Source organism: Acipenser ruthenus, chromosome 1, assembly GCF_902713425.1.
Source record: "Acipenser ruthenus chromosome 1, fAciRut3.2 maternal haplotype, whole genome shotgun sequence".
NCBI lineage: Eukaryota > Metazoa > Chordata > Actinopteri > Acipenseriformes > Acipenseridae > Acipenser > Acipenser ruthenus.
This window is the reverse complement of record NC_081189.1, coordinates 23,439,957-23,462,589: the sequence shown is the minus strand read 5'-3', so window position 1 is coordinate 23,462,589 and position 22,633 is coordinate 23,439,957. Positions and strand designations below refer to the sequence as shown.

At 33.7% G+C, this 22,633-nt stretch overlaps 2 protein-coding genes across 2 annotated transcripts; one reads left to right on the top strand and one right to left on the bottom strand.

Moving 5' to 3' along the window:
* The first annotated feature begins 2,249 nt into the window (after positions 1 to 2,249).
* Positions 2,250 to 6,204, top strand: LOC117399326 (uncharacterized). The gene is made up of 3 exons (XM_059022296.1): positions 2,250 to 3,295; positions 3,627 to 3,811; positions 4,885 to 6,204. The coding sequence occupies exons 2-3, from the start codon at positions 3,627 to 3,629 to the stop codon at positions 5,669 to 5,671; spliced, it is 972 nt and encodes a 323-aa protein (XP_058878279.1). The 5' UTR covers positions 2,250 to 3,295; the 3' UTR covers positions 5,672 to 6,204.
* Positions 6,205 to 7,112: 908 nt separating this feature from the next.
* Positions 7,113 to 16,025, bottom strand: LOC117418856 (uncharacterized). The gene is made up of 9 exons (XM_059022290.1): positions 14,619 to 16,025; positions 13,964 to 14,095; positions 13,499 to 13,770; positions 12,194 to 12,280; positions 11,792 to 11,881; positions 11,588 to 11,671; positions 10,765 to 10,845; positions 9,356 to 9,407; positions 7,113 to 8,939 (listed from the first exon to the last, which is right to left on the bottom strand). The coding sequence occupies exons 1-9, from the start codon at positions 14,800 to 14,802 to the stop codon at positions 7,885 to 7,887; spliced, it is 2,037 nt and encodes a 678-aa protein (XP_058878273.1). The 5' UTR covers positions 14,803 to 16,025; the 3' UTR covers positions 7,113 to 7,884.
* Between the last annotated feature and the right edge of the window lie 6,608 nt (positions 16,026 to 22,633).

The window sequence follows — 22,633 nt, the reverse complement described above, 5'->3', positions numbered from 1 at the left end:
GTCTTCGAGGAACTATGTTACACTTGTACTTCCTTAGATCTGTGGTCACTTGTAACTCAAACTGTGTTTGAGCTATGAGGCTTCCCTTACAGAAATGTACCATGGTACTGGCATGGTACATTATACCAAGGCTTGAAGTTAATGTATATTAGGTAGCATTTTCTACTGGTACCCAAAACTCTTAATTTGCTACTATTTTTTTTTTTATGCAGTAGCATTTTTCTGATACCTTACGCTGCAGTTTATATGACAGTGACCGACCCTGAGTGAACACGTACATAATTACTGGTATTAGTTTTTTAAATCTGTCAGTTATTAGTATTTTTCAATAAGTGGGAAACAATTGCTAAAATAGGTTCTCGATGAATTCTAGATGAATGAGGTTTGTACCGTCCCATGGAGATATGCGCGAGGCCCACGATGCAAATTATATTGGACAGTGTAGTACAAATACTGTACCTACAGGCAGCGGAAAGGAATATCCACTAGAAAGTGTCCTGAGGCCATTAGATGATTCTAGGGCCTTTGCCAAGCACTCCCACCTTCCACTTCCAGAGCTCGGCAACTCTACGAAATCAAACCACCCTTACCTTAACCCAACCCCAACCCTAACCTTAAGCAGCCCAAGCCCTAAAACCTAACCCTAACCCAATACCTAACTCTAAACCTAACCTTTAAAAATCATCTGATGCCCTCAGGACACTTTCTAGTGGATATTCCCTTGTGCTGCGTACCTGCAGTAGCAGAACAACATGGATACAATTTAAAAGTATGACGTTTATTTTTTAGACCAAAAGTAAAATTAAACAACTGTTAAAAACATTACGATTTTATAAGATAACAAGTGTCTATAAAATGCTAATTTAATCTGTCTTGGAGAATGGCAGCTAATAGCAAGCTATAACGTTACCATGATCCAAGTAACGTCATCCTTGTTTTATCAGTACGTAGACGAAATACTATCTTGAGGTATCTGTCTGTTTTCTTTTTGTAATAGATTATCACGACTTTGCTTATGTCGCCTGTTTAACTAGTGAAACGTGTGCGTGAACACAAAATGTTATACATTATATAAAAAAAAACACATGGGGCCACAGGGACCACTCAGCGCTGTGATGTCACAGTGGTGCGGACCCCTGCAGGTGCAGGTGCGTGGCTAAGTATATGAACTTGCCTCGTGCACTGAATGCATGCCTGCCACATATGGCAAGCCAAATTATCATTTAGAGATATCTCTAATTCATTTATAGATATCTCTAAATATTTGAAGATATCTCTAAATCATTTCCAGATATCTCTAAATATTTGAAGATATCTTCAAATATTTAGAGATATCTCTAAATCATTTTAAGATATCTAAAATGCATTTTTAGATATCTTTAAATCATTTGAAGATATCTTTAAATGGAGCTTTAAATGAGATATCTAAAATGCATTTTTAGATATCTTTAAATCATTTTAAGATATCTCTAAATGTTTTTGAGATATCTTTAAATACTTTTCAGATATCTTTAAATCATTTAGAGATATCTCTAAATAACGTCCTATTCATTTAAAGATATCTGCAAATCATTTGAAGATATCTTCAAATAGCTTCCTGTTCATTTCGAGATATCTCTAAATCATTTAGAGATATCTTGAAATAACTTCCTGTTCGTTTAGAGATATCTCTAAATCATTTGAAGATATCTTCAAATGAACAGGAAGCCATTTCAAGATATCTCAAAATGACTTCCTGTGAAAATGCTCTATGTTTTCAATGGACTTCCTGTCCATTTAAAGATATCTTCAAATGAACAGGAAGTTATTTAGAGATATCTCTAAATGTTTTAGAGATATCTCTAAATGAACAGGATGTTATTTGAAGATATCTTCAAATGATTTAGAGATATCTTTAAATGAACAGGAAGTTATTTGAAGATATCTTCAAATGATTTACAGATATCTTTAAATAATATGTGGATTTGGCTAGCATGGTGCGCCAAACTGTCATTTAGAGATATCTTAAAATGAGGGTTTTAAAGATATCTCTAAATCATTTAAAGATATCTTCAAATAACTTCCTGTTCATTTAAAGATATCTGCAAATCATTTGAAGATATCTTCAAATAGCTTCCTGTTCATTTCGAGATATCTCTAAATCATTTAGAGATATCTTGAAATAACTTCCTGTTCATTTAGAGATATCTCTAAATCATTTGAAGATATCTTCAAATGAACAGGAAGCTATTTCAAGATATCTCAAAATGACTTCCTGTGAAAATGCTGTATGTTTTCAATGGACTTCCTGTCCATTTAAAGATATCTTCAAATGAACAGGAAGTTATTTAGAGATATCTCAAAATGATTTAGAGATATCTCGAAATGAACAGGAAGCTATTTGAAGATATCTTCAAATGATTTGCAGATATCTTTAAATGAACAGGACGTTATTTAAAGATATCTTCAAATGATTTAGAGATATCTTTAAATGAACAGGACGTTATTTGAAGATATCTTTAAATAATATGTGGATTTGGCTAGCATGGTGCGCCAAACTGTCATTTAGAGATATCTCTAAACCATTTCAAGATATCTCGAAATAACTTCCTGTTTAAAAGTAAACCAGGAGAAATATTTTATTCACTCAGTTAAGGAGTACAGTGGGGGCAAAGGCGCTATGGCTCATCCTGAAGCTGTACTAACAACTCTTGGAGCAATTAAAAATACACTCAGCACACTTGAAAGACATTTTCAAGACGGTTCTATTGAAATTGATAACAGTTATAGACTGTTTCAAAATGCAAAAACAAACTTTGATAGAATCAGTATGGAAATTCCAGAAAACGTTAGAGTGGAAATATCAAACTGTTTTCATGAATTAATGCCGGTGTTCGAAAACGAAGGAATTTCTGACACCCAGTCAAGCATAAATACCGGTGGTGATTTCGTGGTTCAGCGGAGGAGAGAAGGTAAGTTAATGTCTCTATTCTCTTTGGGAACTACAGTCATTTTAATACACACGTGGATTGGTTATTGTCGCATTTAAATTTTTATTTATTTATTTATTTTTAATACAGGTCAGTTTGGTTTGCCAAGGATTTCTGTTTCGAGACACCAGCTCCAGATTTTCGTTTCTCGAGGATACACAGGAAAGAGGATTGCTGAACATTTAGGATGCTCGGTGTCATACATTTATAAGCGCTTAAAAGCGGAGGGTCTGTCACCAAGAGACAAATACAGCAACATCACAGACAGCGAACTCGATACTGAAGTAAAGTCACTTCATTCCCAGTATCCAAATGCAGGGGCCGAGGTTAGTTATTGTATTTACAGCTTTGAAATTGGTTTTTATTCTTTAATGGTTGAGGGTCTGTGCCCGCTTTCACTACGAACGTTTACGTTAAAAAAAAAAAAAAAGATTTGAAAATGTGGGTTTGTATCTGATTTGTTCAAAATATAATTATAATTTGGAACGGATACCTGTTTATGGATACCTGCGCATACAAACAATGCTAATATTATAATGTGCTGGATGTATTACAGCAGTTTATTCCAATAATATAATAGTAACATTTTTGAGTCATAACAACTGTGTCATAAAAGTAAGCATAATAAAACAAATTGATGTTTGCTTTCCTCTATAGATGATGAATGGATATCTTAGAGCTAAGGGGATATTTGTTCAGCGACAGAGAATACGCAAGTCTCTAAACAGCATCGATCCAGTAAGCAGTGCTGGACGATGGGCCCAAGTCATTAACAGAAGATCTTACCACGTCCCATCACCAAACAGCATGTGGCATATGGACGGTCATATGAAGCTGATAAGGTGAGTCTACTTTTGTGTGTGTTAAATATATATTAGCGTGCACAGGGGTAGGGGTCAGGGTTCGTAGGTGACGCAATCAAAGACATAAGCCCGATATCAACTTGACATCAACTCGAGTTCTGGGAGAAATCAGTATACTCGAGTTGTCTGTCCATGGTAACGAGGTTAATATTTTATTTTACCCAATTATCTGATCTGAAATCACATATGTTAAAGATATTTGTTTGGCTGCTCATGTCTATTGACCACGAAAAAAATTTTATATCACTTTATTACATTTTATTCTTTATGTATTTAATATACATGCATTCATTTTGAGTACATGTTTGTCCCAATTTGGCACAATGGCTTGTATGCATTTAGTCTGAAGCAAAACTATCCAATTTTCTCAAATTAAACTGCCATATTTGTTCCTGGAAGGAAAGTAATAGATTTGTATTTGTTTGTAATAGATTAGGCTCTCATGATGAATCTTACCCTCATTCTTCAGGTGATCGTACTGAAAGGTCAGAATCTTCATAATTAACTGGGTCATTGTTTTGAGAAGAGGTCATATAATTAAATTGTGACAAAGTGAGGATCGTAATTTTCACTTGTACCAACTGGAGGGCAGATTCTTCATGAAATCCTTCATGAAATCCATAGATTGTCATTCCAAAGGGCAAATAAGTAACTGAAATCAGGTGTAACAAAATGTGGCTACTGCACAGTTTTTATATGTAAACAATGTGACTATTTTTAGTTATAACCCTTTAAAAATTAACACAAACGATATTGTTGTTCTGTCAGCATTGTAGTAGGTGCCAGATATCCATTTTCCTGGATATTCTTGAAAATGAAACAGAACCTATATGTGCCAGTCCTGGTAGATAGGTGAATACTGCCTAATTAAAATAAACTTGAGAACTCTGCATTTCACCCCATATAGAGGCACAATATAATCTGAATATTTAACCTTTATTGGTGTTAAAATGCTCTGACTGCTATTGGTGAAAAAAATATGTATTGTTCACAATACGCATATCTTATTACTGTAAAAATCACTTTTTTAAAATGTTTACTTTTGATTGTAGGTGGGGATTTGTTATCCATGGTGCCATAGATGGTTTTTCTTGCCTTGTTCCATATTTGCATTGTGCCACAGACAATAGCTCAAGCACAGTTCTACAGGCTTTCTCCAAAGCAGTGGCAGAATATGGGTTACCGTCTCGCATGAGGTCAGACCATGGTGGAGAAAACATACAGGTAGCCTTGCTTATGAACATCTTGAGAGGGCTCCAGCGTGGCAGCCACATAACTGGAGTATCTGTTCATAACCAGAGAATAGAAAGACTTTGGAAAGATGTGTTCCTACAAGTTGTAGAGCCCTTGTACAAGGAATTCTATGATTTAGAAGATCTTAGTATATTAGAGGCAGATAATGATGTTCACAAAGCATGCTTGCAGTTGGTGTACCTTCCAGAAATTAATAAAAGATTACAATTATTCAGACAAGGATGGAATAAACATAAAATCCGAACAGAAAGGAACAGAACACCTGAACAAATTTGGTCAGATGGATTGGCTGCAACACTTGCAAGCTCTGCTGAATCAGGGGCAAACATTTTGGATGGTAAACAATTTGAAGAACATTTAATATTACATTTACAAAGAGCTGGAGTCCAAACAACAGATATTTTTAGTATGACAGAAACTGAAGAGCATTCCAATCCACTTAATTTAACTACTCAGCAGCTTAATACACTTAAAGAGGAAATCCAACTTGAAGGAGACTTTAGAGATAAATATGCACGTTGCATTCACAAAACACTAGAGTTTATGTTTTCTAACGATACCTCCAATGCATCCCCAAATTATTAAATTAAATTATTAATTGAAACAAATAATAAAACCATCCTATTTGTTTTAATATGATCATTCTGGAACTTAAGTTTTCAATACAAAGCACAGCAAAATGTTGTACTTTTTAACCAATTCAGGAAGCTTGTTTTCCATGATTGCCTAGGTGCGGTCGGAGCAAATGAAGTTGTTTTTTGATTTGGTCATGAATTACATCTAGCATAAGGGTGTCTAGAAACTGCAAGTGGACATAGACCTGTGTGGTTTTGTAAGCTGGAGGGTACACTAGCTGTGGGAAATTACGGCTTAAAGTCTTTATAACTACCAAGCAACATCCAAAGACTGCAAAGTCACCATCTTGCATTCTACTTTTACCTACATATCTTAACAATTCCACTTAATCACTATTGTTCTAGAAAAAAAGTAATACTTTTGAGGAACTGATCCTGCATTTATTTATTTATTGTACACATTGTATTTATAACATCAAACTGTATTTAAATGCTTCTGTTCTGATTGTAATATTTTACCATTAAAGATATGACTGAAGACTATAACAATGTTATCATTCAAAAACATGTTTATTTATTTCTGTGTCTTTTTTAACATGAACACCCTTAATGTCTGTTTGAAAGTTAAGACAGCTTTATTTTCATAAATATGAAATGTTTACAACATCATTTTGGTACAAAAGTTAAACAGCAAGTATCTGAATTTGGCAATTAACTTCTTATCCAAAGTCAGGAAAAAAATAAAACTCACACATTTTCTTTCTTCACTTGGGGAAATAAAGGTTACATACAATGTTGAATCCCCAAAAAGGTCATTTTATACAAACAATTTGACCTCATATTTTCAAAATAAACTTTTTTGTAAGAAAACACACTTGAGATGTAGAAAGAAAATGCCTTACACAACAAAGGGCTCAAACAATTTGACACCATCAGTATGATAAACCATGAGCGGCAAGGTTCCATTCCATTGTTCCAAATTCCATTGAAAATGTATGGTTTTAATTGGCACATCGTAAGCTCAGACAGTAAAATGCAACAGAATAAAAACAGTGTTATTTCAATGAAATGGCTAGGTGATAAGACAATGCAATCAAACATTTGGAAGGCAGATTTATCATATTTTCCACCATCACAGGACTTGGTGAGTTAAGTTTTACACCTTAAACTTAACGTGATTATTTCTTAGACTCAGATGAGAGGAACATTACAAGTCCCGTTTAGTAGTAGATTTTTTCTTTATTGAACATTGTGTATTGTAATTGTGTATTCGCATGACAAGTTATATATATATTAGCTCAAAGAGCCAGCTGCCAGGTACACACATACATACATTATATATATATATATATATATATACACACACATATATATATATATATATATATATATATATATATATATATATATATATATATATACATATATATATATATATATAAACCAGAGTAAGGGTGGTTATGTAAAAAGTCGGTTAAATGAATCCTGTTTTAAATATCATTATACACAGTTGTAACAATTACTATATTCACATAATTATTGTTTTGAGATTGGGCTTTTATTAGGGAGCTCCCCTAAATCACTTGAGAAGATAGATACAGGGTATTAATGCTTGTGACAGGGTAGACGTCTGTCATGTGGATGCGTGCATCTGCTGCTGAGTGACAGGCAGGAGATCGAGATGGAGTTGATATGCCCCGCAGGCGAACAGGTTTTATTTGCACATCAACACACTGAACTGCTCACGTGACACTACCAGCAATGGTAGCGCACGGAGCACATACCACGAAAGTGTACAAAAACTTTGGTAGGATCTACAATCTCTGAACTAATCCTCTCTGTTCAATAACAAACGAATGTTACTGAAGAGCTTGATCATAGCGGATAAACGACAGATTACTGTGTGTGTATATATATATATGTGCTCAATAAAAAGCCTATGTCATAAAAGTAATTGGAATGGATTAAAAGCGAATTGGAACAGAAAACTATAAATTTTTATCTCAACTGATTGCTGACCCTCCATTTTTTACAGGCTTTACGCTGTGGTGTTCCTGGGAAGTCATGCTATCAAGGCTTTACAAATCATTATGAAAGAAGCAGGCTTAAGTAGTTGGGCATTTACAAGTAAAATATATTTTTTTTATATAAAAACATCCCTTGTCAAATGATTCTTCACGTCACTTGACTTCAGATAAAGCTGCTGTGATTCTAACCACTACCTTAAATCTTTGTCATTATAAATGCATTCTCTGAATTTAGAATGGATTTCATTTCTCGTTTGAAGTCCTGTACTGAAGCATAGCTTACTGGTATCTCTAGTGTATTGCTACAAGTGTGTGCAATAGGTCTCCTCAGGCTACCACAAAGTCTATTAAATACTATTGTAATGCCATCGTTTGGCAGTAATGGGGATCCTGTAACAAAATGCAGAAATTTGGACATTTCATCCTGATCCACTGACTTGATGAAGTCACGTAAATAGTAATAAGCAACTTCTTCTTCAGGTTTCAGGTCTTTTTCAGAAGTTGTTATACACTGCAACACACGGTCTGCAGTAGGCATCTCCTGCCAGTACAGGTACGAAATTAAGTCTGTATCTAACTGTGACCAAAATGCTCTCATATGAGACTCTAGAATAGCCTGCCTTATAAAGCAATTCAAGAACATTGGTTTTATTACCAGTTCATTTTGTGCTACAAGAACCAGTTGCTCTCTAAAATCTTTAGCTGAAGGAACTGTGTGCATGCCATTCACAGAATAAAAGGTCAGCAAGTCAGATTTTTCAGAAATGCTTAGTTTTTCAAAACTATTCAAAGCCTTTTGCAGCAAGGTTCGTTCAGGTACTGTTACATGGAGCATAAAGTCATCCAACAGTGTTCTACTATCAATCATAGAGGTATTAAACACAACAGATAGCAGTGTTGATCTACAAAATCTGGGTGGCACGCAATGATTAAGCTGACACATATGTGACAAAACGTTACCAACAACAGAAAAAATGTCCGGCGCTTTGGCATATTGATTTACTGGTATACATGGGACAAGAGCATCCTCACCTTTAAACCACTGAATGAAAGCACTGTTCCAAAAAGAAGAAAAAAGATCTTTTGTTAACCCACCAAAGTCATCTCCCTCTTCCCCAATAAAGTTAACATGTAAACGTTTATTGATGATACTTTGATTACTGTAAATTCTTTGTACATCTTCTAGAACAGTGTGTCTTTTAACTTCAACTGTAACTTCTTCTTCCAATAACACATCTAGATCAGAGAAAGCTGTGTAAGGTAGAAACACAAATGTTACATTACAGTAAGTTGTACCTTTCATTCCTCAACTTTCATATTTTGCAGAAATATGCTGAATGTTATTAAAATATCCACTATCATGGCATCTCAATTGTGAGAGACACCGTGTTTCTTGAAGAGATCACTATAGTGAACATGAAATACACACCCAAGAGCCTCTTACGATGTATGGATTATCACCCAGTGCAGTCTCTACCTCACCGAGGGTTTCGTTCTTTCATTTTTTTTTTAAATTACGTGCAGTTTCATAAACTAAAGTTTAATACGGTAATATAACATAATTTTTAGTCAAAAAAGGTCAGTTTGGCAGTGTTCCTAAACTGCAATTTTAGAGTTGCCGAATAATGAGTTCTAACTGAGTTAAAAAAAATAAAATAAATACATACCTCTTTCAAGCTCCTGCTCCTTTTCTCCCAAAAGAGACTGGTGGAGCTGAACCTTATGGGAGAGAAATATTAGAGAAAATATCTAATATGTAACATTGCAGAAAATACTGAAATTAAAACCTCTCATTAAAATACCTTAACCATTCTTTTCATCCAATCAATTTCTTTGAATTCAATATACTGCATGTATTAGCATGGAAGACAATCCAGCAATAATGGAGAGGTTTAAAGTTCTGGCAACACAATTATTAACCTGGGAAACAACAAAAGCTTATACCATAACAGTAACAACATAAAAAACTTCAAATGTAATATACTTGAGCAAAGCCATTTCAAAATGAATGATCTTATGAGTGTGCTGAAAATTATTACATAGTTTAAACAAAGACTAAGCTAAATATAATATTTTGCATGAAAACATTAATCAATAACTTATGAACACTGAATTATAAAATACATTTTTCAAAAACTAAAAACACTCAGGCTGTAACAAACATTTTGTTTCTTGCCTTCCAAGCAATAGCAGAAAGGTTTGTAACTTTTCTGTAGATTTTCAAAACATTAAAACAGCACTTTTTAATTAAAAACATGTTGGCACCACAAACCTTTACTGGCAGGACAGGAAGATGCTCTCCAATGACACTGGTAACATGACCTGTGATTGGCCACCTCAGGTTGAAGTCCTATTGCTCCGCTGAAACTACAGATGCAGAGGAGTTGCTGTTAATGTGCTATTAGTCTGTCCTCCATTTTCAAACTACAGATGCAAGAGAGCTGTTGTGGATCTGTTTTTAGGTAAGTAAAATTATTGCTATCACACTCTTCATTCAGTATTTTACTGAAATATTATTTTCCAAACAGAATAATCTTGAAAGACTCTGAAATGCATTTTTTATTAAGCTTTCTTTTCGAAATTGCAGACAAACTAATGTAGTTAGATGTGTAGTTCTAAGAATACATCCTTTGAACTTCAAGTAAAAATACTACTACTATAATAATAATAATAATAATAATAATAATAATAATAATAATAATATTAGTATTAAGCATTCCAAAATGTAGATAAAATGATTCCTGTTAAACAAAGACCACCACATCTAGCTACAACACATTAGCTGTCTGCAATTTTTTTTTTAAAAAGAGGCTTAATAAAAAAAATATATATGCTTTTCAGTCTTTAAAGATTTTCATGCTTGGAAAAGAATATTTTAGTAAAATACTGAATGAAGCGTATGATAGCAATTATTTTCCTTACCTAAAAAACAGTACATCCACAGCAGCTCTCTTGTATCTTAGGTTGTTCAATCAGAGGTCAGGTTACAAGTCATTGGAGTGCTTCTTCCTGTTCTCCCAGGGAGGCGTCCAGCCAGGAAAGGGTCTTCGTATCTTTGTTCCAGCAGTACACTTACTGTTGGTGTGTCAGCATTTACATATGAGAAAGGTAGTGGTGGAGGCGTTGATGGATGAGTAGTCCATTCTGATAATTGAAACTAGTTATAAAAATATATATAAAAGAGTATAATTAGAATAAAAGACTGAGTGCTTGAAGTATGCCAAATTTTTTTATTTATTTATATATATATATATATATATATATATATATATATATATATATATATATATATATATATATATATATATATATATATAAACAATTACAGGATTTTGCAGCTACATAAAAAACAGCTTGTCTACAGTATTGCAATTTTCTAAGAATTCTGGAGGATGACATCATGATGACTGCAGAGTACAATGTTCATTCCAAGAAGTTCTAAGGTGTTATTAAAAATTTCTTCAATTTCTTCAAATTTTTTCTGGCCATCTGCAATCAGTTCATTTTCGAAGCTATCAGCCTGAAATAGTTGCTCAATGTCCAGAATCTCAGTCTATATAAACAGAAATGCATTCTTTGTGTAAAAATAGTATTTGAACTACCTCTCCTTAAAATGAAAATGTCTACAGGTATCTGTTTGCCCCTAAGACAAATGTTTTTTGGCAGCTCATTTCAGATGGAACATCCAGCACCAAAGTAACTGGTTTTGCAAAGACCTGGTGAACATATAAAAATCAGATCATGTTTTGGGGCAATACATCACTGCTGATCTGGGTTAAAACAATAACTGCATTTAAAGCCCACCAAACTGACCAGACAAGGGCTTTGCAAACACTAATATATTACATAAATAAGCACAATAGACCAATTAAGCAATATAAGCAATATAGTTATCCTACCTCAGCTGCCCTTTGTGGGATGTTTTCTGATGTTTCATTTTCTAGAAGATCAGCCATTGCATTGGTAGCATGTTGTTGCATAACCTAAAAAATGGAATCATTACTTTTTCCAGTAAATGAACACAAATTAGAAACACAATATGTAACAAGGCTCCTTTAATGTGTATGGACTCCTAAGTGAAGGAACAAAAACTATGACTGTACCTCATTTTCTCTTTGGTGGTAGTCTTCTACAATGGGATTTTCTGAAGTCCTTGTACCAATATTTCCATTTGACAATTCTTGTATATGCACCTGGAAAAAATAGCAATGAACACTACTAAATATTCACCAATTTAAGTACATGACAACCTTTTGGCAGAGCTAAAAGCCAATTCTGCTCAATGAATGTAAAGTTAACATAAGAGTGTACTGATCATTAATGTCATACTGCACCCACAAGATTAACTGGTTCCTACACCTTAGCATTGGGCATACAATAGTAGCACATTCTTTATTGAGCAGTTGTATGATACAATGGCCTGTGGTTTCATAGTACAAATATAAATAAGATAATTATTTATGAAGCTATCCTGTCATTTGTTCTTCTGTAGAGGTCATATCTACCTGCTCCTGAACTTGCAATTGGGTCACTGATGCATTGCTTCCTGCTGTTACTTGACGGCTTTCATTTAACATCCTTCCTTCTGTTCTCTGAATAATACAAACAAAAATCCATAGCTAATGAGGAAAACTCATGCAATTTCCTATTTGTACTCTTGTATGTTTGTACTGATTGACATAGATTTGTTTTAAACCTTAGGATAAATGTTGTGTGTGTCTGTGGTGCAAATATAGGGTTGGCAGGGAGGGGGTTAAAATCCATAATACATGTGAGAATGTGGCTGGAGCCTAATTGAATGATTAATGGTTAATTAGGCTCCAGCCACATGTTATATAAGGAAGTGAGATCCTTTGTTTGGGGAAAGGTGTTTAGGTGTGTTTGAGGTGGTATTGTGTGGTACTTGGTCAGGGATGGGAATGCCAAGTCTGACTTCAGAATAGCTTTGTTTAACCTTTTATTTTGGCACTTCTTTGTGTTAATAAATGTGTGCACCGGTGCTTTAAACTGCAGCTTCCTGGGCTCCGAGTCTCCTTATTGATGCTATCCTGCTACAGTGAGCAATAAGAACTCTTACTTGAGAGGTTTAATGGGGATTTACAGCAGGTTACAATTCACATTTATTGAGACATAAAACAAACACATAACTGAACACACATCATGAGAAAGAACAAAGTTAAATACAATTTGCAAGTGTGTTTCTTAAATAATGCAATAATACATTATTTTAAAAAGCATGTGTTTTAATGCCCTGATTTAAACTTTGTGTTTATGGCAACCAGCCGAGAAGTGACATATATTAGACTTAAGAAAATATATTGCAATTAAAACTAGTTCTATCAAAGTATAACTATTTACTAACAGACCACTGTAATAGACTGATCAAATACACTGGCATTTAGTTTTATTTACATTTGCAAAATTGGTAGGAATCACATATGTAGTGAATTTAAACTAGGCGAATCTCTGTATGATGAATTGCACTGCAGTATAAATCTTTATAGCTTCTTAGGAAAACATCCTCAGTTTTTGTAAAGTAGTTTAATTGATAAATATAATCTCAATCAATCCTGAAATTCTATGTGATGCAGAAACTTTTGGCTATAGCTGTACATTTAAATTAAGCAGAGATTTCGGATATGTATGTATGTAGGCATATGTATGTCTGTCTCTTTGTCTATATATATGCACACTATTTAAGCTTCTATTATTGTATTTTGATTTAATCTAAAAAAAAAACTCGCTCCATCTTTACAAAACAATAATTAGGTAGTAAAGATCCATCTGTCATAAAGAATAAACTGACCTACCTCAATTGGCAATGGTATATCACGATTAGGAACTATAAAAATCTTTCCTTTTCCTATCTTGGTTTGTAGGTCAGCTGCAGACGTTATGTTTAGCTTACTAAGACGCCGACCCTTCTCTGCCTTTGCAAAGGTAAAGCCAGTTAGATGCAAAGGAACGTCAGGAAAACTATCTTGCACAAAATTCTCTAACTGTCTTAAACTCCAGCTTCGCTGAACAGTAGATTTTGAACCATATCTTTCATTGGTAGCAGGTTGTTCACATTTAGGAACTCCTACAGCAACATAAACAATGGAGAAACAATCAGTGGTTTGATTAAAATATATAAATTTTACTGTGTAACATAACATTTGCAAATAAAATGCATGGTTTTAATCTGTACGCTTTCTTTTTTTTTTTTAAATAGTAAAAAATAAAATGCACATTAAACACTGGAAGGGTTATCATTAGGAGAATATGTAACCTACCTAATCCATTTCTTGTCAGTCTTGATAGTTCAGACGGTGGTGGTACAAATTCTTCATTGTTCTTTTGCAGTAAGAAAAAATTAGTCTTCCATAAATGTCCCCTTTGCCGTCCTTTTTTTCTGCCTCTCTTTCCTACATTAGTTTCCAATTTCCAAGAAAGAAAGAAAGAAAGAAAAAAAGAATGAAAGAAACAACTAAAAGTACAGAAGGCATAAAAATCAGGGATAAGAATTCTAACTTCAGATAGTCAACATTGAATATTATTCTAGAAGTAATGGAGAGCAGTAAAAAGGTTCACACAAAATCAAAGTTGATACGAAATAAAAGAAAATTACCTTATTAACATTAAAAATACTTTTGAAAAACTAACACAAATTACTTAGCACCATTCTAAATATGAGGACATCTGTGTTGCTTTATAGTAACAAGGTAGCAGCAGAAAAGGAATAAAAGCAGTGTCATTAGATATGCTATCCCTTTTTTCTGTAAAATATTAAATGATGTATGACACTGTAAAAAAGAAAATGAAAACGTACTTAAATGATCATTAAGATTAATAATAAAAAAAGGCTATTATGGCCTACATTTAGAAAAATAACTGGCTGGCGTAAAGCAGGTTGGTAATATAACATATTTTCTTTATGTTTTATGTTACCTGTCCTTTGTGATGAGTCCACAGATCTACTTCTAAACAAGGCCCTTGTTTCACTGACAAAAGAGGCTGCATCAAAATCATCTATATCGTCAGTTGTATGAGACCTCAATTCAGATTCCGCTTGGCGAACTGATGACAGGGCGCGGGTTAAAACCCCGTGTACCTGCTCTCTTTCACCTGTCATGAGGCAGACCTCTGTAATCAAATAATGCTGTGAATATTTACAAAGGGTTATATAAAGTTACATAATAAACACCCACAAAAGAACGTAGTGCTCTGCATAACCACACACATTACTGTATCATTCACAGTACAGATTTTTTAATTATATACCTGTTAATGATTAGTAGCCTATAAGTGAAATGTTGATTGTTTGAAAACAGTCACAGTATCGGAAAAGAAGCACGGAGCCGTGGAGGGACATGAAAAGAAAATATGTCTTGCGGCGTTGCGCACGACCTGTTGCCCGAATATCAAGTGTCTGTGCGAAACTCCCTGCCTGTTTTAACCTGTTTTTGTTTCCATAAGAAAATCAAAAACTTTTTTGATGTTTTCCGACAGCTGGACACGAGTGCAATTTACATAAAGGTCGCATAATTACTATTCATTGTGTAAATGTGAAACCTATATGTTGTCTTATATGTTGTTAATGACCCCTCACCCCCAACAACAGTCGGAAAAGCTTCCAGATCGCAACGAAGAACATATTAAGTGGTGCGCGACCAGTCTGAATTAACATGTCATATCTGCAACGCAATTATGTTCTAATATTCTCCATTAGCTCGCAGTCACATAATAGCGACTCAATGTCAAGCTGCCACAACGTACACACATAATAATATATTGAACCCAACAATAATTGTACCTGTTTTGTATGAAGTTTGCACGCTTAACTTCTAATCAAGTATACAGATGGTCTCACGTTATATTTTCATTAGGTTTTTTTTCTTTTTCTTTTACACAAAAACCTTAACTAATTCTTTGTTCTAAAATCATTTATCTCGTTGAACGTTTTTGTACCTTACACATAAGCACATCCCGACGCTTAAGTTATACTGTACTACACGATTATTTTTTCTGTCAAAAATCATAAATAAACATAAATAGTGGTACTATTCATGTACTTACCTTTTTTTCCAGTACAAAAAAAATAATGAGGTTAAATAAAAAAAAAATACAATCTTCACTTCATTGTTAGAATTATAACAGTGATGCCCCCAAATGCAAATGGCGTACGTTTATTAACAAAAACAAACGTAAGGTACACACTTCCTGTTTATTTCGAGATATCTGTAAATCATTTAGAGATATCTCTAAATAACTTCCTGTTCATTTGGAGATATCTCTAAATCATTTGAAGATATCTTCAAATAACTTCCTGTTCATTTGGAGATATCTCTAAATAGACCGGAAGTCCATTCAAAACATAGAGCATTTTCTCAGGAAGTTATTTCGAGATCTTGAAATGGCTTCCTGTTCATTTGAAGATATCTTCAAATGATTTAGAGATATCTTTAAATGAACAGGACGTTATTTGAAGATATCTTCAAATGATTTAGAGATATCTTTAAATAATATGTGGATTTGGCTAACATGGCGCGCCAAACTGTCATTTAGAGATATCTTAAAATGAGGGTTTTAAAGATATCTGTAAATCATTTGAAGATATCTTCAAATAACTTCCTGTTCATTTAAAGATATCTGTAAATCATTTGAAGATATCTTCAAATAACTTCCCATTTATTTAGAGATATCTCTAAATCATTTAGAGATATCTCGAAATAACTTCCTGTTCATTTAGAGATATCTCTAAATCATTTGAAGATATCTTCAAATGAACAGGAAGCCATTTCAAGATATCTCAAAATGACTTCCTGTGAAAATGCTGTATGTTTTCAATGGACTTCCTGTCCATTTAAAGATATCTTCAAATGAACAGGAAGATATTTAGAGATATCTCTAAATGATTTAGAGATATCTCTAAATGAACAGGAAGTTATTTGAAGATATCTTCAAATGATTTAGAGATATCTTAAAAACCCTCATTTTAAGATATCTCTAAATGACAGTTTGGCACACCATGCTAGCCAAATCCACATATTATTTAAAGATATCTCTAAATCATTTGAAGATATCTTCAAATAACATCCTGTTCATTTAAAGATATCTCTAAATCATTTGAAGATATCTTCAAATGAACAGGAAGCCATTTCAAGATATCTCGAAATAACTTCCTGTGAAAATGCTCTATGTTTTGAATGGACTTCCGGTCTATTTAGAGATATCTCCAAATGAACAGGAAGTTATTTGAAGATATCTTCAAATGATTTAGAGATATCTCTAAATGAACAGGAAGTTATTTCGAGATATCTCTAAATGATTTACAGATATCTCGAAATAAACAGGACGTGTGTACCTTACGTTTGTTTTTGTTAATAAACGTACGCCATTTGCATTTGGAGGCATCACTGTTATAATTCTAACAACGAAGTGAAGATTGTATTTTTTTTTATTTAAACCTCATTACTTTTTTGTACTGGAAAAAAGGTAAGTACATGAATAGTACCGCTATTTATGTTTATTTATGATTTATGACAGAAAAAATAATCGTGTAGTACAGTATAACTTAGGCGCGTGGGGATGTGCTTATGTGTAGGTACAAAAAAACGTTCAACGAGATAAATGATTTTAGAACAAAGAATTAGTTTTTGTGTAAAAGAAAAAGAAAAAAAAGCCTAATGAAAATATAACGTGAGACCATCTGTATACTTGATTAGAAGTTAAGCGTGCAAACTTCATACAAAACAGGTACAATTATCGTTGGGTTCAATATATTATTATGTGTGTACGCTGTGGCAGCTTGACATTGAGTCTCTATTTATGTGACTGCGAGCTAATGGAGAATATTAGAACATAATTGCGTTGCAGATATGACATGTTAATTCAGACTGGTCGCGCACCACTTGCAATATGTTCTTCGTTGCGATCTGGAAGCTTTTCCGACTGTTGTTGGGGGTGAGGGGTCATTAACAACATATAGGACAACATATAGGTTTCACATTTACACAATGAATAGTAATTATGCGACCTTTATGTAAATTGCACTCGTGTCCAGCTGTCGGAAAACATCAAAAAAGTTTTTGATTTTCTTATGGAAACAAAAACAGGTTAAAACAGGCAGCGAGTTTCGCACAGTGGGAAGACACTTGATATTCGGGCAACAGGTCGTGCGTAACGCCGCAAGACATATTTTCTTTTCATGTCCCTCCACGGCTCTGTGCTTCTTTTCCGATACTGTGACTGTTTTCAAACAATCAACATTTCACTTATAGGCTACTAATCATTAACAGGTATATAATTAAAATATCTGTACTGTGAATGATACAGTAATGTGTGTGGTTATGCAGAGCACTACGTTCTTTTGTGGGTGTTTATTATGTAACTTTATATAACCCTTTGTAAATATTCACAGCATTATTTGATTACAGAGGTCTGCCTCATGACAGGTGAAAGAGAGCAGGTACACGGGGTTTTAACCCGCGCCCTGTCATCAGTTCGCCAAGCGGAATCTGAATTGAGGTCTCATACAACTGACGATATAGATGATTTTGATGCAGCCTCTTTTGTCAGTGAAACAAGGGCCTTGTTTAGAAGTAGATCTGTGGACTCATCACAAAGGACAGGTAACATAAAACATAAAGAAAATATGTTATATTACCAACCTGCTTTACGCCAGCCAGTTATTTTTCTAAATGTAGGCCATAATAGCCTTTTTTTATTATTAATCTTAATGATCATTTAAGTACGTTTTCATTTTCTTTTTTACAGTGTCATACATCATTTAATATTTGACAGCATAGATAGCATATCTAATGACACTGCTTTTATTCCTTTTCTGCTGCTACCTTGTTACTATAAAGCAACACAGATGTCCTCATATTTAGAATGGTGCTAAGTAATTTGTGTTAGTTTTTCAAAAGTATTTTTAATGTTAATAAGGTAATTTTCTTTTATTTCGTATCAACTTTGATTTTGTGTGAACCTTTTTACTGCTCTCCATTACTTCTAGAATAATATTCAATGTTGACTATCTGAAGTTAGAATTCTTATCCCTGATTTTTATGCCTTCTGTACTTTTAGTTGTTTCTTTCATTCTTTCTTTCTTTCTTTCTTTCTTTCTTTCTTGGAAATTGGAAACTAATGTAGGAAAGAGAGGCAGAAAAAAAGGACGGCAAAGGGGACATTTATGGAAGACTCATTTTTTCTTACTGCAAAAGAACAATGAAGAATTTGTACCACCACCGTCTGAATTATCAAGACTGACAAGAAATGGATTAGGTAGGTTACATATTCTCCTAATGATAACCCTTCCAGTGTTTAATGTGCATTTTATTTTTTACTATTTAAAAAAAAAAAAAGAAAAAGCGTACAGATTAAAACCATGCATTTTATTTGCAAATGTTATGTTACACAGTAAAATGTATATATTTTAATCAAACCACTGATTGTTTCTCCATTGTTTATGTTGCTGTAGGAGTTCCTAAATGTGAACAACCTGCTACCAATGAAAGATATGGTTCAAAATCTACTGTTCAGCGAAGCTGGAGTTTAAGACAGTTAGAGAATTTTGTGCAAGATAGTTTTCCTGACGTTCCTTTGCATCTAACTGGCTTTACCTTTGCAAAGGCAGAGAAGGGTCGGCGTCTTAGTAAGCTAAACATAACGTCTGCAGCTGACCTACAAACCAAGATAGGAAAAGGAAAGATTTTTATAGTTCCTAATCGTGATATACCATTGCCAATTGAGGTAGGTCGGTTTATTCTTTATGACAGATGGATCTTTACTACCTAATTATTGTTTTGTAAAGATGGATCGAGTTTTTTTTTTTAGATTAAATCAAAATACAATAATAGAAGCTTAAATAGTGTGCATATATATAGACAAAGAGACAGACATACATATGCCTACATACATACATATCCGAAATCTCTGCTTAATTTAAATGTACAGCTATAGCCAAAAGTTTCTGCATCACATAGAATTTCAGGATTGATTGAGATTATATTTATCTATTAAACTACTTTACAAAAACTGAGGATGTTTTCCTAAGAAGCTATAAAGATTTATACTGCAGTGCAATTCATCATACAGAGATTCGCCTAGTTTAAATTCACTACATATGTGATTCCTACCAATTTTGCAAATGTAAATAAAACTAAATGCCAGTGTATTTGATCAGTCTATTACAGTGGTCTGTTAGTAAATAGTTATACTTTGATAGAACTAGTTTTAATTGCAATATATTTTTTTAAGTCTAATATATGTCACTTCTCGGCTGGTTGCCATAAACACAAAGTTTAAATCAGGGCATTAAAACACATGCTTTTTAAAATAATGTATTATTGCATTATTTAAGAAACACACTTGCAAATTGTATTTAACTTTGTTCTTTATCTCATGATGTGTGTTCAGTTATGTGTTTGTTTTATGTCTCAATAAATGTGAATTGTAACCTGCTGTAAATCCCCATTAAACCTCTCAAGTAAGAGTTCTTATTGCTCACTGTAGCAGGATAGCATCAATAAGGAGACTCGGAGCCCAGGAAGCTGCAGTTTAAAGCACCGGTGCACACATTTATTAACACAAAGAAGTGCCAAAATAAAAGGTTAAACAAAGCTATTCTGAAGTCAGACTTGGCATTCCCATCCCTGACCAAGTACCACACAATACCACCTCAAACTCACCTAAACACCTTTCCCCAAACAAAGGATCTCACTTCCTTATATAACATGTGGCTGGAGCCTAATTAACCATTAATCATTCAATTAAGGCTCCAGCCACATTCTCACATGTATTATGGATTTTAACCCCCTCCCTGCCAAACCTATATTTGCACCACAGACACACACAACATTTATCCTAAGGTTTAAAACAAATCTATGTCAATCAGTACAAACATACAAGAGTACAAATAGGAAATTGCATGAGTTTTCCTCATTAGCTATGGATTTTTGTTTGTATTATTCAGAGAACAGAAGGAAGGATGTTAAATGAAAGCCGTCAAGTAACAGCAGGAAGCAATGCATCAGTGACCCAATTGCAATTTCAGGAGCAGGTAGATATGACCTCTACAGAAGAACAAATGACAGGATAGCTTAAATAAGATAATAATTATCTTATTTATATTTGTACTATGAAACCACAGGCCATTGTATCATACAACTGCTCAATAAAGAATGTGCTACTATTGTATGCCCAATGCTAAGGTGTAGGAACCAGTTAATCTTGTGGGTGCAGTATGACATTAATGATCAGTACACTCTTATGTTAACTTTACATTCATTGAGCAGAATTGGCTTTTAGCTCTGCCAAAAGGTTGTCATGTACTTAAATTGGTGAATATTTAGTAGTGTTCATTGCTATTTTTTCCAGGTGCATATACAAGAATTGTCAAATGGAAATATTGGTACAAGGACTTCAGAAAATCCCATTGTAGAAGACTACCACCAAAGAGAAAATGAGGTACAGTCATAGTTTTTGTTCCTTCACTTAGGAGTCCATACACATTAAAGGAGCCTTGTTACACATTGTGTTTCTAATTTGTGTTCATTTACTGGAAAAAGTAATGATTCAATTTTTTAGGTTATGCAACAACATGCTACCAATGCAATGGCTGATCTTCTAGAAAATGAAACATCAGAAAACATCCCACAAAGGGCAGCTGAGGTAGGATAACTATATTGCTTATATTGCTTAATTGGTCTATTGTGCTTATTTATGTAATATATTAGTGTTTGCAAAGCCCTTGTCTGGTCAGTTTGGTGGGCTTTAAATGCAGTTATTGTTTTAACCCAGATCAGCAGTGATGTATTGCCCCAAAACATGATCTGATTTTTATATGTTCACCAGGTCTTTGCAAAACCAGTTACTTTGGTGCTGGATGTTCCATCTGAAATGAGCTGCCAAAAAACATTTCTCTTAGGGACAAACAGATACCTGTAGACATTTTCATTTTAAGGAGAGGTAGTTCAAATACTATTTTTACACAAAGAATGCATTTCTGTTTATATAGACTGAGATTCTGGACATTGAGCAACTATTTCAGGCTGATAGCTTCGAAAATGAACTGATTGCAGCTGGCCAATCACAGGTATCAGGTTATTCACTTACTATTGATGAATAGATTCACTATGCGATGACTATGGAACCAGTGCAAACAATAAAGTGAAGTCATTTTTAATAACACCTTAGAACTTCTTGGAATGAACATTGTACTCTGCAGTCATCATGATGTCATCCTCCAGAATTCTTAGAAAATTGCAATACTGTAGACAAGCTGTTTTTTATGTAGCTGCAAAATCCTGTAATTGTTTATATATATAATTTGGCATATATATATATAATTTGGCATACTTCAAGCACTCAGTCTTTTATTCTAATTATACTCTTTTATATATATTTTTATAACTAGTTTCAATTATCAGAATGGACTACTCATCCATCAACGCCTCCACCACTACCTTTCTCATATGTAAATGCTGACACACCAACAGTAAGTGTACTGCTGGAACAAAGATACAAAGACCCTTTCCTGGCTGGACTCCTCCCTGGGAGAACAGGAAGAAGCACTCCAATGACTTGTAACCTGACCTCTGATTGAACAACCTAAGATACAAGAGAGCTGCTGTGGATGTACTGTTTTTTAGGTAAGGAAAATAATTGCTATCATACGCTTCATTCAGTATTTTACTAAAATATTCTTTTCCAAGCATGGAAATCTTTAAAGACTGAAAAGCATATATATTTTTTTTATTAAGCCTCTTTTTAAAAAAAAATTGCAGACAGCTAATGTGTTGTAGCTAGATGTGGTGGTCTTTGTTTAACAGGAATCATTTTATCTACATTTTGGAATGCTTAATACTATTATTATTATTATTATTATTATTATTATTATTATTATTATTATTATTATTATTATTATTACAGTAGTAGTATTTTTACTTGAAGTTCAAAGG